The sequence below is a fragment of the Sphaeramia orbicularis genome, chromosome 6, assembly GCF_902148855.1.
Source record: "Sphaeramia orbicularis chromosome 6, fSphaOr1.1, whole genome shotgun sequence".
Taxonomy (NCBI): Eukaryota; Metazoa; Chordata; class Actinopteri; order Kurtiformes; family Apogonidae; genus Sphaeramia; species Sphaeramia orbicularis.
The window spans coordinates 19688489-19706421 of NC_043962.1; the positions used below are offsets into that span (position 1 = coordinate 19688489).

At 35.0% G+C, this 17933-nt stretch overlaps 1 protein-coding gene across 8 annotated transcripts in view; it reads left to right on the plus strand.

Annotated features, from left to right (window-relative positions):
• LOC115421492 (receptor-type tyrosine-protein phosphatase beta) overlaps positions 1 to 17933 on the plus strand; it is an 87636-nt gene that overhangs the window by 48438 nt on the left and 21265 nt on the right. For 6 of the 8 annotated variants that reach the window (XR_003935689.1, XM_030137397.1, XM_030137403.1 and 3 more), the window contains 17 exons: positions 204 to 464; positions 654 to 914; positions 1258 to 1518; positions 2196 to 2456; positions 2800 to 3060; positions 3250 to 3510; positions 3854 to 4114; positions 4417 to 4677; positions 4921 to 5160; positions 5925 to 6194; positions 7798 to 8067; positions 8169 to 8429; positions 10854 to 11111; positions 11218 to 11475; positions 13720 to 13986; positions 15465 to 15725; positions 15818 to 16084. Coding sequence is in view for 7 of the 8 variants with exons in the window: in XM_030137397.1 (XP_029993257.1) it covers positions 204 to 464; positions 654 to 914; positions 1258 to 1518; positions 2196 to 2456; positions 2800 to 3060; positions 3250 to 3510; positions 3854 to 4114; positions 4417 to 4677; positions 4921 to 5160; positions 5925 to 6194; positions 7798 to 8067; positions 8169 to 8429; positions 10854 to 11111; positions 11218 to 11475; positions 13720 to 13986; positions 15465 to 15725; positions 15818 to 16084 (4440 nt within the window). In the remaining variant the exon portion in view is untranslated. The remainder of the gene's footprint in view (positions 1 to 203; positions 465 to 653; positions 915 to 1257; positions 1519 to 2195; positions 2457 to 2799; positions 3061 to 3249; positions 3511 to 3853; positions 4115 to 4416; positions 4678 to 4920; positions 5161 to 5924; positions 6195 to 7797; positions 8068 to 8168; positions 8430 to 10853; positions 11112 to 11217; positions 11476 to 13719; positions 13987 to 15464; positions 15726 to 15817; positions 16085 to 17933) is intronic. The other 2 variants (XM_030137401.1, XM_030137404.1) reach the window with 2 other exon arrangements.

A 17933-nucleotide genomic window follows, 5' to 3' on the forward strand; every position in this document is an offset into this window, starting at 1 on the left:
TAGTGTTAAAAGCAGAAGGAATCAGAAGTGTCCCTTCTCTGATATAAGAGAAGTCAAAGGATGTACTCTAGTCATCTATTGAGAAGATTGTTTGGCATGTAATGAACTGTAAACCAAATCATAAACAAACAATTGTGAGATCATGTCTTAATGGCTTATCTTCAACACTCTTTCTGTCCCTTTATCACTCCTCTCTAACTCAGAGCCTGAAGTAGTCAGAAACCTCACTGTCAATGAAGTCACAACATCCTCTGTGTCTCTGATCTGGACTAAACCAGAAGGAAACAGTTCCTTCTATTCAGTACACTGGACTGATGGAACAAACAGACACAATAAAAATGTGAATCAAACATTTATAAACATTCTGAACCTGACTGCTGGTGTCCAGTATAGTTTTACTGTTGTTGCTGTGGCTGGAGATGAGACAACTGTAGGAGAAGCAAAGACAGTTTCATCGTACACAAGTAAGATGTGCAGTAGTTTAATATGGGATTTTAATACATTTTAACAGCTCTACACTCACTTTAATCTCTTCTACATTTAACCCTAACTTTTGACTTCTTTCTCACATTGTTACTTCCTGATGTTTGTCATATATGCATGTCACTTCACTATCATCTTGTCTTCTGTGTATTCACTCGTCTCTAACTCAGAGCCTGAAGTAGTCAGAAACCTCACTGTCAATGAAGTCACAACATCCTCTGTGTCTCTGATCTGGACTAAACCAGAAGGAAACAGTTCCTTCTATTCAGTACACTGGACTGATGGAACAGACCGTGTTACTAAAAATGTGACTCAAACATCTTATTCCATCACTAACCTGACTGCTGGTGTCCAGTATACAATAACTGTTACTGCAGCGGCAGGTGATGGATACACTGAAGGACAGAGTACTTCTGTTTACACATACACAAGTAAGTTCAGACTGTGACTGTGGTTGTCCTCTATGGGACTGTACTGTTCACCACTGGGGAGAAGAGTCTATAGACTTCACCTGAGTCTGGACATTGATGGGACATTATTATATAAAATAGAAACGGCAACTGACTCAGAGTGAATCCCACAAAAAAGAGACATGAGTTGAACTCTCAGCTGTATGGAGATGCATCATAATGTTGGTTTAGTAGAGCATAAGTCTTTGATTTTGTCTTGATTTTAAGGATTATTCTTCTAATGTGCAGCTGTTTTGCTACAGATGAATTATGATTTGAATGATCTAAACACTTTGTGTCCCTTTATCACTCCTCTCTAATTCAGAGCCTGAAGTAGTCAGAAACCTCACTGTCAATGAAGTCACAACATTCTCTGTGTCTCTGATCTGGACTAAACCAGAAGGAAACAGTTCCTTCTATTCAGTACACTGGACTGATGGAACAAACAGAGACCATAAAAGTGTGACTCAAACATCTTATTCCATCACTAACCTGACTGCTGGTGTCCAGTATACAATAACTGTTACTGCAGTGGCAGGTGATGGATACACTGAAGGACAGAGTACTTCTGTTTACACATACACAAGTAAGTAAATAAGTAAATAAGTAGGTCAGACTGTCCCTACTTGTCCTGTCTGCTGCTCTGGTGCATATTCATCAGGTTAAGAGACATGAAACAAACATTGGGATCTTACAGAATGATGCCATAGGTAAAACAGCTGAAATGAAATATCTGAATAATCACAAATAGGATCACATGGAGTAATGCCAGATTACTGGGTAGTCATTGTTTGCAGACTAGAGGCTGAATCCAGAGCATAAGCCCTCTCAGAGGAGCTGATACCTCTCACAGTGACATTCACTGGTCAAGTTGAGACTGAGTCTGATTGTGTTGATGGCTGGTTTGGACATCATCTACAGTGATGCTGTGATAATTGGCTGTAGTGCAGAGACAGAGGTGTTTTTGGCCCATTTTTCTTATTGCTTTTTCTTTAATCTCGATAGGGACTGACAGAATGATGTCATGTTTTCACAGTGTAGTTTATCTCAGTTTATAATATAGTGTTAAAAGCAGAAGGAATCAGAAGTGTCCCTTCTCTGATATAAGAGAAGTCAAAGGATGTACTCTAGTCATCTATTGAGAAGATTGTTTGGCATGTAATGAACTGTAAACCAAATCATAAACAAACAATTGTGAGATCATGTCTTAATGGCTTATCTTCAACACTCTTTCTGTCCCTTTATCACTCCCCTCTAACTCAGAGCCTGAAGTAGTCAGAAACCTCACTGTCAATGAAGTCACAACATCCTCTGTGTCTCTGATCTGGACTAAACCAGAAGGAAACAGTTCCTTCTATTCAGTACACTGGACTGATGGAAAAAATAGTGAGAGTAAAAATGTGACTCAAACATCTTATTCCATCACTAACCTGACTGCTGGTGTCCAGTATACAATAACTGTTACTGCAGCGGCAGGTGATGGATACACTGAAGGACAGAATACTTCTGTTTACACATACACAAGTAAGTTCAGACTGTGACTGTGGTTGTCCTCTATGGGACTGTACTGTTCACCACTGGGGAGAAGAGTCTATAGACTTCATCTGAGTCTGGACATTGATGGGACATTATTGTATAAAATAGAAACGGCAACAGACTCAAAGTGAATCCCACAAAAAAGAGACATGAGTTGAACTCTCAGCTGTATGGAGATGCATCATAATGTTGGTTTAGTAGAGCATAAGTCTTTGATTTTGTCTTGATTTTAAGGATTATTCTTCTAATGTGCAGCTGTTTTGCTACAGATGAATTATGATTTGAATGATCTAAACACTTTGTGTCCCTTTATCACTCCTCTCTAATTCAGAGCCTGAAGTAGTCAGAAACCTCACTGTCAATGAAGTCACAACATCCTCTGTGTCTGTGATCTGGACTAAACCAGAAGGAAACAGTTCCTTCTATTCAGTACACTGGACTGATGGAACAAACAGACACAATAAAAATGTGACTCAAACATTTATAAACATTCTGAACCTGACTGCTGGTGTCCAGTATAGTTTTACTGTTGTTGCTGTGGCTGGAGATGAGACAACTGTAGGAGAAGCAAAGACAGTTTCATCGTACACAAGTAAGATGTGCAGTAGTTTAATATGGGATTTTAATACCTTTTAACAGCTCTACACTCACTTTAATCTCTTCTACATGTAACTTTAACTTTTGACTTCTTTCTTACATTGTTATTTCCTTATGTTTGTCATATATGCATGTCATTTCACTATCATCTTGTCTTCTGTGTATTCACTCGTCTCTAACTCAGAGCCTGAAGTAGTCAGAAACCTCACTGTCAATGAAGTCACAACATCCTCTGTGTCTCTGATCTGGACTAAACCAGAAGGAAACAGTTCCTTCTATTCAGTACACTGGACTGATGGAACAGACCGTGTTACTAAAAATGTGACTCAAACATCTTATTCCATCACTAACCTGACTGCTGGTGTCCAGTATACAATAACTGTTACTGCAGCGGCAGGTGATGGATACACTGAAGGACAGAGTACTTCTGTTTACACATACACAAGTAAGTTCAGACTGTGACTGTGGTTGTCCTCTATGGGACTGTACTGTTCACCACTGGGGAGAAGAGTCTATAGACTTCACCTGAGTCTGGACATTGATGGGTCATTATTATATAAAAGAGAGACGGTAACTGACTCAAAGTGAATCCCACAAAAAAGAGACATGAGTTGAACTCTCAGCTGTATGGAGATGCATCATAATGTTGGTTTAGTAGAGCATAAGTCTTTGATTTTGTCTTGATTTTAAGGATTATTCTCATAATGTGCAACTGTGTTGCTACAGATGAATTATGATTTGAGAGATCTAAACACTTTGTGTCCCTTTATCACTCCTCTCTAACTCAGAGCCTGAAGTAGTCAGAAACCTCACTGTCAATGAAGTCACAACATCCTCTGTGTCTCTGAACTGGACTAAACCAGAAGGAAACAGTTCCTTCTATTCAGTACACTGGACTGATGGAACAAACAGTGAGAGTAAAAATGTGACTGAAACATTTATAATCATCACTAACCTGACTGCTGGTGTCCAGTATACAATAACTGTTACTGCAGTGGCAGGTGATGGATACACTGAAGGACAGAGTCGCAATGTTTCTCAGTACACAAGTAAGTATAACATTATTTAGCGCAATGGATGTTTTTTGTCCATGATTCACCAAGGATGGCCACCTGATAGACACTTACAGAGGGATGGTGTGTAAAAAATTGTGTTTTCAAACTGCTGTCCAGTATATAGTACCTGTTGCTGCAGTGGTAGAACAGTCACACTTATTGTTATGTGTCTATGTATTAAAATGTTCTTGACACTTTTGAGGTGGGCTAATCACAGCTGCTCTCACATTTCTTTTACATATCTAACTCCATTGTCCTCCCTCTATCTCCTCTCATCCCACTCTTCTTTCCTTCAGAGCCTGGTAAAATTTTGTCACCCACTGTTTCCTCGACCACATCCTCCCTGTCACTAAACTGGACCAAACCTCACGGTGTTGTGTTCACGTACAAGCTGACCATTGATTACAGTGGTGGAAACCCAGAGACACAATATTCCAATGCTGCCACTGCTGAGTTTTCAGAGCTGATCCCTGGTACTCAGTACACAGTCACAATCACTGCTGTTGCTGGAGATAATAAAACACAAGGAGAAAATTACACACTCTCTGCATTCACATGTAAGTCGCACTATCTGTGCTCTGCTACTCATTTATATATTAATTAAAAATACACACTCATATGTCTTATTCAGTTTATGTGTGGTACTAGCAAATCATACATTTTTGTACCTCTATGTGTATTCCATTTACCTTTTCATATATGGATTACTTCTATATATAGCGTTTTCATCCCTATTATGACAGACACATTTAACAGAGTAATGACATAAGAACTAAAGCTTGTTTTCTATTGTGTTGTAGATCCTGCAAAGCCTGAGAACATTACAGCAAATCAGTCAACTGATTACCTCTACATCAGCTGGACTTTACCAGCAGGAAGGGCCGATCGATATATTGTACAACTCTCAAATGAATCAAATGAAACTTTGATCCAAAGTGCCAAGTTTACTGGATTACTACCAGGTCGACTCTACAACGTCACGGTGACGGCTGTAGCTGGAAACTTAGCTAACGTGTCTGACCCCATTTCAAAGGCCACCGGTAAGTTCAGCATTTAACCCTGTAAAGCCTGAACCATTAAATCACTGATAGAAAATTCCAGTTCTTTGAAACTGGAGCCTTTATTGATCCTTCTGAACAACCTCTTTTTTTAAAAATATCAATTTCCATGTATGAGTTTCAATTTTGTATCATATCTGATAATATCAGGTTTCAGTGCTCAAATATTATTATTTTTGAACACACAAAAACATAATATAACACAAACATGTCTGCCTCCTTCCTCATTAATGACAATCTTGTAGTGTCACTGGAAAGGCCTCTGGTGAACGAATTCCTCTCCCTTGGTGGATTATCTGTGTATTGCATGTATCTAATTGTATACATCAGGTTTTTCAAGAAAAAAAAAAATATCACACTGATCATGTAGAGGGCTATAAAACTCATGTGTCAAATATGACATGTTTGGCCTTATAGGGTTAATGTATCACGTCATTTTCTCAGATGTGTGGAAGCATCAGCAACATCAACATACACAATTTCTGAAAGTTTTTAGTTTCTGTTACAGTAGTTAAGCATTACTAAAGGAGTGAAGCTGTCAAATTTTAAAGAATTTCTTAACTAAGCCATCTAAGCTATGTCTGAGCTTTTCCAAAATGAGCCTCTGAGAATTAAAAAAGAATGAGAGCCTTTCTTGTTGCATTAATTAGCATCTGTGTAAGCTGTTGTAACTGAAGCAAAGTATGATCAGTATATTTGTAATATGTGTTTTTTTAAATGTGCCTGTTGTTCTTTGTGTTTGTCAGTTCCCACCCCTCCACAGTCCGTCAGTGTGACAGACAAAACAAACTCTTCATTGCGTCTGAATTGGGAGATGGATTCCCTGCTGGAGGGTGCTTCAGACATCTTCTACTCAATCACCTACCAAGGGGGAGACATAGAACGCACCGAAAACTCCACAGACAATAGCACAGAACTGTCATCACTCTCCTCTGGGACTTTATATAATATAACTGTGATAACAGTGGGGCCGCAATATTTAAGAAGCACAGAGGCCAGAACATCTGCTTATACCTGTAAGTACGACATGGATGTGTTTTGTTTTTTTTTTGTTTTTCTGAAGTGACACAATTTACTGTGGAAGAACAGGAAAACAATAAAATAGATTTGTAACATCACAATAGCACAGAGAAAACAAGACAAAACACAGATAGTAAATAACTAATGTGGAGTAATCACATTATATCAGGTGGTCTACATGAGTTTTACGTATGTGTGTCTAATAAAAACACCTGTAGGATAGTATATCCTCCTGAGACCCAGCAATGCATTTTTGTCCTCTGTAGGGGACAAGAGTTTCACAGCTTTACTTAAAAAAAAAAATCCTGTCCACTGCAAAGGACATTCCATAAAAAAATTTTAAAAAAAATAGAAATTGTATTTGAAAAAGTGTTGTATTATGCTTTTTCCAATCAAGACAATTATTTAATGTTAAAAAAGCCAGAACATTTATTTCCTGAGTCTCAGGAGGATAAAGATATTTGAGAAAATCTATAATAAAATCTATAATGTCTATAATTAAAAGTATTGGTTTGAATCATACACATTGTTCTACAATGAGTGTAGAAGACAGATTCTGTTTCCTTGCTAACCTGTTTGTTATAATGATCCTGCAAATGATTTTGACCAGTTCCAGTTATTTTACAACAGATATTAACCACCTTATTCAGTACATGTCTCGGCTTTATCTTGACCAGGGGTCTCAAACTTATTTTCTTTCAGGGGCCACATTCAGCCCGATTTGATCTCAAGTGGGCCGGACCAGTCAAATAATAGCAGAATGACCTGTAAATAATGACAACTCCAAATTTTTGTTTTTGTTTTAGTGCAAAAAAGCCTCATTAAATTATGAAAATACTTACTTTTATAAACTATCCAAACAAAAAAGATGTGAATCACCTGAAAAAAAAGAAATTTCTTAAGAAAAGTAAGTACAATATTAACAATAATATACCTCAACTTATCATTTCTACATGTGAATTATGGATCGGATCTACAAAGACTCTAAACACCGAGGAACAGGCAGAAAATTATTAAAATTGTGCCTAATTTTCTTTAGACATTTCAAGTTGTTCATATTTGTTCAGGTTATTCACGTTTTATTGTTACAGGATAGTTTGTAAATGTAAATATTTTCAGAATTTAATGATATTTTTTGCACTAAAACAAAGACAAAAATTTGAAGTTGTCATTATTTTTAGGCATAATGTAATATTTTTTTCAAATCAAACTGAGAAGAAAATATGCAGTCATTATTTTTTGTAGGTTATTCTGCTGTTATTATTTTACTGTAGATCATATTGGTCTGTATGTGGAACCTGAACTAAAATGAGTCCCACAGCCTTGACTGAGGAATTTCTGCACTTTGCAAATTCATCCCACGGGCCGTATTAGAACCTTTGGCGGGCCGCGTTTGGCCACCGGGCCACATGTTTGAGACCCCTGATCTTGACCATGGTTGCTAGTGGTTGCCATAAAATCATCATGCATCATTTTTTTAATATATATAATTCTCTTAAACAACTTCACATTTGCTCACAAATGTTGATTTATTGTCTGGCACTTAATCATATCAAAGTAGTAGCTTTATTTCATAAATTTGCATGTTGTTTTTTCTAGTGCCGAACCCTGTTGTGAACCTGAATGCTTGGCCTGAGTCCACCACCTCAGTAAACGTAACATGGTCAGAACCTGTAGAACCCAAGCCCTATTACAGATACCAGATTCTAATCTACGAAGCTGCAAATGAGACACTTGCAGGCAACAAGACAACCAGCAGTAACAGCATAATTGTAAATCGTCTGAAACCAGGAACTGGATACAATATCAGTGTTGTGACGTTAACTCCGGGAAGTCAATCCATAGAACAAAAGACATTCAGCTACACAAGTAAGGCTTTTCTTTTCTGGAAACAGCAGAACCTGTGATTGTTGTAAAATATCCTTCAATCTGAAAGTATCATCGATAACCATCTGTGGTATTCCCTGCAGAGCCCAAAGCAGTGACCAACCTCACAACAGCTCAAACCTCCACTACCATCGAGCTGACTTGGAGCAGACAAGATGATCATAAGCCTACTTACAGCTACTCGGTGAAAGCGTTGCTGAATGGACACATGGTTAAGGAGGCTACCACAGAGATGGGGAGTTACAACTTCACCAACCTGGAACCTGGAACTGTGTACACTTTAACAGTGGTAACGGTCATTGACGGAGTTCAGTCTGCTGTGGAATCCACATCTGCCCAAACATGTACGTCAACAACGAGATGCAAGATTCTATGTTGTCGCTCTTTATTTTAACACATAAGGACTCAGTGTTACTTTTATGGCAGTTCCCAAATGAATTTTTCTCCATATTTAACCTTCCTTAGGTGATTTGTCACCATTTATTGTAATATTATCTTCTGTATTTTGTGTTTTTTCAGTGAAAATCTGCTATTTTCCCACATTTAATTCACTGATTATGTAGATGTTCATTAAAGCTCAGATTACAGTTGCAAGTGGTTATATCAGAAACAGAGAAAACTGAAGAAAAGAGACTTTTTCAGGAAATACATCATTAACTGAACATAAAAACAAGAATCTCGACTGTTATTGATCCAACTCCATGGGTTTTACTGATGAATCAATGTTGCAGAAGATGACGGTGTTGCCACGTTCACTGCTTAGACTCTGAACATCCAAATGGGTCATGTCTGAAGAGCATGTAAAGATGAAAAACTGTACTTTACACCAGTTATCGACATGGAGTGATAAGACTAATGGATCAATAGGTATTAAACTATTTAGATCAGTTGATGGTTTTGGTCGCTGGGGGCTGTTTGGGTCTTTATGGGTTAACCCTCAAAGAGCTAAACAGCAGCAGGTTACCAAAAGCATCCACTGACATAAAATGTTTAATAACTGTTAAACCATTAATATTATTAGTACAAAGAAATAATTAATGTAAAATGTAGTTTTTCAACTTTTCACTGGTATCAGATATGACTCATTTGGACGTTCAGAGTCTATGTAATGAACGTGGAAAGACTGTCATCCTCTGCAATGTTCATTTACTTTTTTACCATGTTTTCTCAGTTTTGAATTAATAACATTTGCATTTACTCTAAGTGTTTAAGAAAATCCACATGATTAGTAAGTTAAAAATCGTCACCTTCCTAAAATAATTAAGTCTTTTTTTTTTTTTTTTTCAGATTTTTCAGGAAACACCAAAAACGTAACCAATTGGCGATTATTTTAGGAAGGTGATGATACTGGAAAATGCAGAAGAAGATCAGGGTCACTGGAAAAAAAAAAAATAAGGTCCAATATATATTTTTTGTTATTATTCTGAAAAAAATGTCAGAATTCTGTGATTAAAGTCAGAATTCTGACTTTTTTCCACAGAATATTTTTTTATTATTGTTCTGAGATTAAAGTCAGAATTCTGAGGGAAAAAAAGTCTGGATTCTGACTTTAATCTCAGAATTTTGACTTTAATCTCAGAATTCTGACTTTTTTTGTCAGAATTCTAACTTTTCTCAAAATAATAAAAAAAAATATATATATATATTGGACCTTATTTTATTTTTTTCCCAGTGGCTCTAGGAAAATACCTGATTTTCGGCAAAAAAATAAATAAAAAATGCAGGGATAATATTATATTGAATCACAAAATAAATCACATGATAAGCCTTTTAGGAAAGGTTAAATTTAGAGAAAAAAAAAAATTGGAAGTTGCCTCATAAACAACTCTAGGTCTTTAAGGGTTAATATATTAATACTTGCAAACAATTTTTTTCTGTCCTGTAGTTACATTAGTAAAGAAATTACATTATCAGAAGAATTATATATATATTATATTCTAATTATTTTCAGACTGCTGTGTTAAAATTTTACGGAACATGAAAGAAGAAATTTAGTTTAAGCTACTGTCACATAAGCTCTCATAACTCATTAACTTGCTAAAATATAGAATATTTATTCTGAAAACAACTGAAGTTTATGTGTGTTCTCTTAATGCACAGGTGTCAAACATGCGGCCCGGGGGCCAAATCCGGCCCACCAAAGGGTTTAGTCTGGCCCTTTGGATGAATGTGTGAAATGCAAAAATTACACAAAGATATTAACAATCATTTTAGTTCAGTTTCCACATACAGACCAATTTGATCTAAAGTGGGTCAGATCAGTAAAATACGATGGTAACAACCTATAAATACTCACAACTCCAAATTTTTGTCTTTGTAAATGTAAACATTTTCATATATTTACACTAAAACAAAGTATAATTTTGCAAAAACTGTGAATAACCTGAGTAAATATGAACAACCTGAAATGTCTTAAGAGAAGTAAGTACAATTTTAACAATATTATGTCTGTAAATGAAAAACTGAAGCATAATATTGTTAAAATTGCACTTATTTATTCAGTTTCTTCATGTCATTCACATGGTTTTGAAGGATAGTTTATAGATGTATACATGTTCAAAATGTAATCTTACTTTTTTCACACTAAAACGTAGAGGAAAGTTTGGAGTTGACATTATTTATATATTATTATGTTATTATTTTACTGGTTCCGCCCACTGCAGATCCAATTTAGCTGAATGTAGCCCCTGAACTAAAATGAGTTTGACACCCCTGTCTTAATGTATTTAATTTGTCTGAAGCTATTTTCATTCATTTTTATTTTCCAGTTCCTGACCAGGTTTCACACATCACAATGAGTGGAACTACCACTACTATGACAGTGAGCTGGGACCGGCCACAGGGGAGGGTGGACTCCTATATTGTTTGGCTTTACAACGACAGTGGGTTTGAAGTAATCAGCACCAATCTGATCAATACGAACACAACCTTTGGGGGACTGAAACCAGGAGTTCGTTTCTGTGCTGTTGTGATCACCAAAACCGGAAATCTGGAGACTAATAGTTCAGAAGTTTGCAACGCAACTTGTGAGTTACATTGTTTCTAAAACTGTGTCTACCACAACTACAACAGAATGAATCTCATGTATTCCTATAAGGGCTGACTTGAGGGTTTTTTTCCTCCTCGTTCTAGATCCGAACCCTCCCGGGATGATCCACGTAACATCTCAGACAGTGCACTCCATCAACTTCACCTGGGATTTTCCAGAAGACATGGAAGACCGTGACCAGTACAACTTCAGTGTCTCTACACCCAACGGATCATTTCTCATCGAACCCAACTGGTACCTTTTGGAATATCTCCAATCTGGAACCCTCTATAGTACCTCTGTTGTAACTGTAGGGGTGGAAAACTATAAAAGCACAGAAGTGACAACACAAAACTACACCAGTAAGTGACTTTAACCCATAAAGCCTGATACTGCAACCAAAACCATCTACTGATCTAAACTGTTTAATGCCTGTTGATCCACTAATCCTATCAATTCATGTAAATAATTGGTGTAAAATACAGTTTGTCATCTTTTCATGGTCATCAGATATGACCCATTTGGGCGTTCATAGGCTCCGTAGTTACCGTGGAAACCTTTCATCTTCTACAACACAGGGGTCAAACATGCGGCCCGGGGGTGTCAAACATGCGGCCCGGGGGCCAAATCCGGCCCTCCAAAGGGTCCAGTCCGGCCCTTGGGATGAATTTGTGAAATACAAAAATTACACTAAGAAATTAACAATCCTTTTAGTTCAGGTTCCACATTCAGACCAATTCAATCTCCAGTGGGCAGGATTCAGTAAAATACTATCATAATAACATAAATAATGAGAACTCCAAATTTTTCTCTTTGTAAATGTAAATATTTTCATGTATTTACACTAAAACAAAGTATAATTTCGCAAAAAATGTGAATAAACTGAACAAATATGAACAACCTGAAATCTCAAGAGAAGTAAGTACAATTTTAACAAGATACTTCCTGTTTCTAAATGTTTTGTGTATTTGTAGATCCACTGTGATCTGTACGTTATACTGCACATGTGTAAATGATAAACTGAGGCAGAATTTTGTTAAAATTACACTTATTTTTTCACTTTGTTCATGTTATTAACATTTTTTGAAAGGAGAGTTTGTAGATGTAAACCTTTTCATAATGTAAATTTACTCTTTTTGCTCTAAAACAGGGGTGTCAAACATTAGGCTCGGGGGCCAAATGCGGCCCGCTAAAGGGTCCAGTTCGGCCCCTGGGATGTGATGTTTTTGCCAAGTGAAAAAATTCCACAGTCTTGAATTGAATTAAGCAAAAAAAAAAATAAAAATAGCTTGAATTAAGGAAAAAATCTTGAATTAAGCAAAAAAAAAAAAAAAAAAAAAAACTTCAATTAAGCAAAAAAAAAAAAAAATCTTCAATTAAGCCAAAAAAAATCTTCAATTAAGCCAAAAAAAATCCCAAATTTAGCAAAAAAAATCTTGAATTAAGCCAAAAAAATCTTCAATTAAGTTAAAAAAAAAATCTTGAATTAAGCCAAAAAAAAAAAAAAATCGTCAGTTAAGTTAAAAAAAATCTTGAATTAAGCCAAAAAAAATCTAGAATTAACAACTTAATTTTTTTTGTTTGTTTTAGTACAAAAAATAACATTAAATTATGAAAATATTTACTTTTACAAACTATCCTGTAACAATAAAATGTGAATAACCTGAACAAATATGAACAACCTGAAATGTCTGAAGAAAATTAAGCACAATTTTAACAATTTTTCTGCCTGTTCCTCAGTGTTTAGTCTCCTTGTAGATCTGATCCATAATGCACATGGACAAATGAGAAGTTGAGGAATAATATTGTTAAAATTGCACTAAATTTTCTTACATTTTTTAATTTAAATTTCAGTTTTTTCAGGGTTTTTTTTTTTTTTTTTGGATAGTTTATACAAGTGAGTATTTTCATAATTTAATGTTTTTTTTACACTAAAACAAAGACAAAAATTTGGAGTTGTCATTATTTATAGGTTATTCTGTTATTATTTTACTGGTCCGGCCCACTGCAGATCAAATTTCACTGAATATGGCCCCTGAACTAAAATTAGTTTGACACCCCTGCTCTAAAACATAGAGAAAAGTTTGGAGTTGACATTATTTATTTTTTATTTTTTTTAATTTTACTGGTCCGGCCCACTTCAAATCAAATTTAGCTAAATGTGGCCCCTGAACTAAAATGAGTTTGACACCCCTGTTCTACAATATTAATTCACCGGTAAAACCAATAGAGTTTGATAAATGACAGTAGATAGAGACACCGTGTGTATGTTCAGTTAATGATGGATTTTGCTGTAAAACTTACTTTTTCTTCAGTTAGCTCTGTTTTGATATTATAACTTTTAAATTAAGTGAGTTTTCATGAAGATCTAAATTAAATGGAGTAAAATAAATACAGGAAAATATGTGAATTGGTGAAAAATGCAAATATAGAGGATAATATTATAATAATAATAACTATGAGAGAAAAATTAAGTTGTGAACTGCCATAAAAGTAGCACTAGGTTTTTATGGGTTAACATGCATCCAGCAGCAGCTTTTGTTTTGTTTCATCTTTATCAATGTGTGATTAAACCTCTTTATATCCACTGTGTCTCATTTTCTCAGGACCGTTTTCTGTCACCAACTTGGAACTGTCTGAAATCACCACTAATTCCGTTACACTGATGTGGATCCAGCCAGAAGACAAATCTTATTACTCATTTTTGGTGCGAGTTGCCACCAATTCAAATATTATACATGAAGAGGTCGTTTCCAATAAGACATACACAGCTACTGAGCTTCAGTCTGGCACCAACTACAGCTTCAGTGTCCAATCACAAACACCAGATGGCACTACGGCGCCGGAGGCAGTGACGGTGTCCTGCTTTACAAGTATGTGGATGTTGTAAAGGAGATGCTTGAGAAAAAAAAAAGGAAAAAAAAGAAAAAAAGGAAACCGGTGCTGGTAGTTTTGTAGCTGTTGGATGTCCATTGAAACATGAAAGTCTCATCATTGGACAAAACCTAACACTGAGTTCAAGTTACATTTCAGATTTACAGATTTTCTTTGTCTCTTAAAATTTGGCAAACAAAATATTTTTTAAATCAAATTTTAGGCTAAACAGTCACTTGACATCTTACCAGTGAGCAAGAGAGATTTGGGTTTTTTTGGTTTTTTTTTTTTGTTTTTTTGACAGGGACAGTACTCACTAAACAATGGAAGCACAAGAAACAGCAAATAGAATAGAATAGAATAGAACAAAACTTGAATAAAACTGTGAATAAAATAAACATAAAAATGCAATGTAGTGTAAAAGGCACAAATACATATTCTAATGATTCTAATACTAAATACATGAATAAGAGTATACCACTGCAGTACAACAGCAGAAGGCAGAAAGAGTGATATTCAGTGTCCATGTTATTGTTTATGAGCCACACCTTCAACTGAAGAGTAAAATAACTGTAGGTGTTTGTTTCTCTGATGAGTACTTGTAGTAAATACCAGTCTTTGGATGCTGTTTAGAACGGTATCATTGTGTGACAAACAAAGGCCTGCAGCAGAGGAGGAGTTTTATTATGTAGAAGTATTTGATTAAAAAAAAAAATTGTATTTGGTTTCTTTTCTTTTCTTTTTTTTTTTTTTTGTTTGGTTTCTGATCCAAGACTTTTAAAGCATGTTTGTACAAATTTTTGAGCAGCTTCAGTGTAGTTTTATTTGCTTGTGCATGGTTTGTTGGACAATATGTAAAGTGTGACAAGTATGGTATCACATTTATATATAGTTTAGTTATGGTAATACTTACTATACTCCAAAAATGAAAACAAAACAAAACAAAAAATATCTAGGTCCAATTTGTTGAGTTTTTTTTTTTTTGTTTTGTTTTGTTTTTTCTTTTTTAATTGACAGATGGGAATCAAACCACACACCTATGTAGACACTTAAAACGCAGTGTATAATTTGTCCCATGGCACCATTATATCACATTATATTAAAAAAAATATTATTATTATTATTATTATTATTATTGTACTGTTGCATGCATAATTTTCTTTTTCTTTGCCCTGCATTGATCCTGTTTCTGCCTTAACCAGTGAGTTTCCCCATTTTGTAAAGATCTGTAAAGTTTAATCTTATCTTTTTTTTTTTTTTGTTGGATCACAACTTAAAAAAAAAAAGCTTAAATGTCAAAAGTAATATATAGTCAAGAAGCTCCATTTGACTGTGAAAACATTATTTACCATTTATATTGACCTTAAACCAAGCATCAAAACAATAACTTAAAACTTAAAAAAATAAGCATATATGCATTTATTCATATTTACGCATTTCTTTTTTTAAAGGTTATGTTATTTTTTTCTGTTTTCAGGACCTTATAGTATTACAGATTTGCAGGCTGACACCATCAACACCACCTCTATAAATCTGACGTGGGAGAAGCCACTGGAATACAAGAGGGAATACACATATTTTGTCACAACATCAGGCTGTGGTTCCAAAAACCAAACCTTCCAAGAGGAATTTGCACTTATTTCAGCGCTCAATCCTGGGACTGACTGTACCCTCTGTGTTGTTGTCCTGGCACAGAATGGCATAGAAGGAGCAGAGAACTGTACCTCGCAGTACACCAGTAAGACTCAGGAATTCTGACCATTTATCGTCCTTCGTATTTCAAAGGGACAAGCTCAGTATTAATTCTTTTCTTTCTTTTCACATTAACAGAACCTGAGGCGGTGCAGCTCATTGTCTCCAGTCAAGGCTCCAACAGTTCATTGCTGGTATCTTGGCAAAAACCTCAAGGGAATGTTGAGTATTACAGTGTTTATCTGAATAACACTTCAGAGAATTTCCGGTCAGAGGCGACGTACAATGATACAGTTGGCTACCACCTCTTCACCAACCTGTCAGCAGGAAGGCTTTACACCGCCCTGGTAGTCACAGAGTGTGGACCTTTCAACACATCATCTGAACTCGTCACCAATGCAACTTGTAAGTTCTGATTAGAAATTCTTTTAACCCTGTCATGCACGAATTATGAGAACTTAATCAAAAAATTTTTTCCTGAGTGTTTTATTCCTCTTTAGGCATGAAAAAAACAATGCGATTTTCTTCTGAAAAATAAATTAAAAATAAATAAATAAATAAATAAAAATAATTTTAAAGAATAAAAAAAATATATATAAAAATAAATAATAATGAAAAAAAAATCTTATGAACCTATTTTTCATGAAGTTGCAAAAATGTCCACTCAGCTGGACACCACACATTTAATTTTTGACACACAGAGACATGTATTTATTGATAAATTGTGAGAAAACTATGGGGAGGGCTTGGGATTCTGGGGGTTTATGGTCAGGAGAGCTCTACATAATGCTACCAATTCATGTCAGAAAAGATATGTAGTGTCTTAAAACTTTAATAAAGATCTGTGTAAAAAAAAAAAAAAAAAAGAAAAATCCATGAATATACAGGAGAACAGCTGTAGAATAGCTGTCCATTGTAGTGACCAGTGTGCATGAAAGGGTTAAATGATTTCAGATTTTTAATTATTCCTGCAGAATAATGTCTTTTTTTTTTTTCTTTTAACCTTTAAAGACCCAAACATCCACAGGCGACCAAAATCATCTACTGATCTAAACTGTTTAATACCTGTTGATCTATTAATCCTATCAATACATGTAAATAATTGGTGTAAAATACAGTTTGTCATCTTTTCATGGTCATCAGATTTGACTAAGGCTGTGTATCAGCAAGAATCTGGTGATACGATACAAATCACAACACTAGGGTCACAATGCGATATATCATAATATATCATGATACTGTTAAAAAAGTAATTTTTTGTTTGTTTGTTTGTTTTTTAAAGATTATTTCCTGGAAAAATTAAATTACACCAGACATCTGCACAAATACTAAACACATTTTTATTTGATCAGAACAGGATCTAATGCTATATCACAACATTTTTCTAATTATCCGAGTTTCCACAGGACCTACCGTCTGCCTCTCAGACAGTAAAAAGTGCTTTTAGGATGATTCAAATAATCATTTTTTTTTAAATAAAAGAGTGTTAAATAATAATAAATAAAATAAAATGTAAACAATAAAGAAAAACAAAAACAAAAAAAAAGTAAAATGAACCTCCACAATATCTGCATTTGAATAAATACCTAAAAATATAAATACAGTACTTTTTAATATCGATACAGCATCGTGAAATGAAATATCGCGATATGTTGCAGAACCGATATTTTCTTACACCCCTAAATTTGACCCATTTGGACATCCCGAGGCTCCATAGTGAACGTGGAAACACTGTCATCTTCTGTAACATTGATTCGCCAGTAAAACCCATGGAGTTGGATCAATGACAGTGGATGGAGACACTTGTTTTATATTCAGTCATTTATATTTTTGTAGAAAAAGTCTCTTTTTCCTCAGTTTTTTCTGTTTCTGATATAATAACCCTCAACTTTAATATGACCTTTTATGAACATCTACATAATCAGTAAATGAAATATAGAAAAATACATAATTTTCACTATGAAAAATGCATAGTAAAGACAATATTATTACAATAAATGGTGATAAATCACTGAAGAAAGGTTAAATAAAGAGAAATAATCATTTGGGAACTGCCACCAAAGTAGCACTGAGTCTTTATGGTTAAACATTTTAGATCGGTAGATGCTTTCGGGTGTTTGAGGGTGATTTGGTTTATGTTCAGTTAATGATATCCCTACTGAAAATATCACTTTTTCTTCAGTTTTCTATGGTTTTGACATAATAACCCCCAACTTTAATCTGAGCTTTTATGAACATCCACATTATCAGTAAA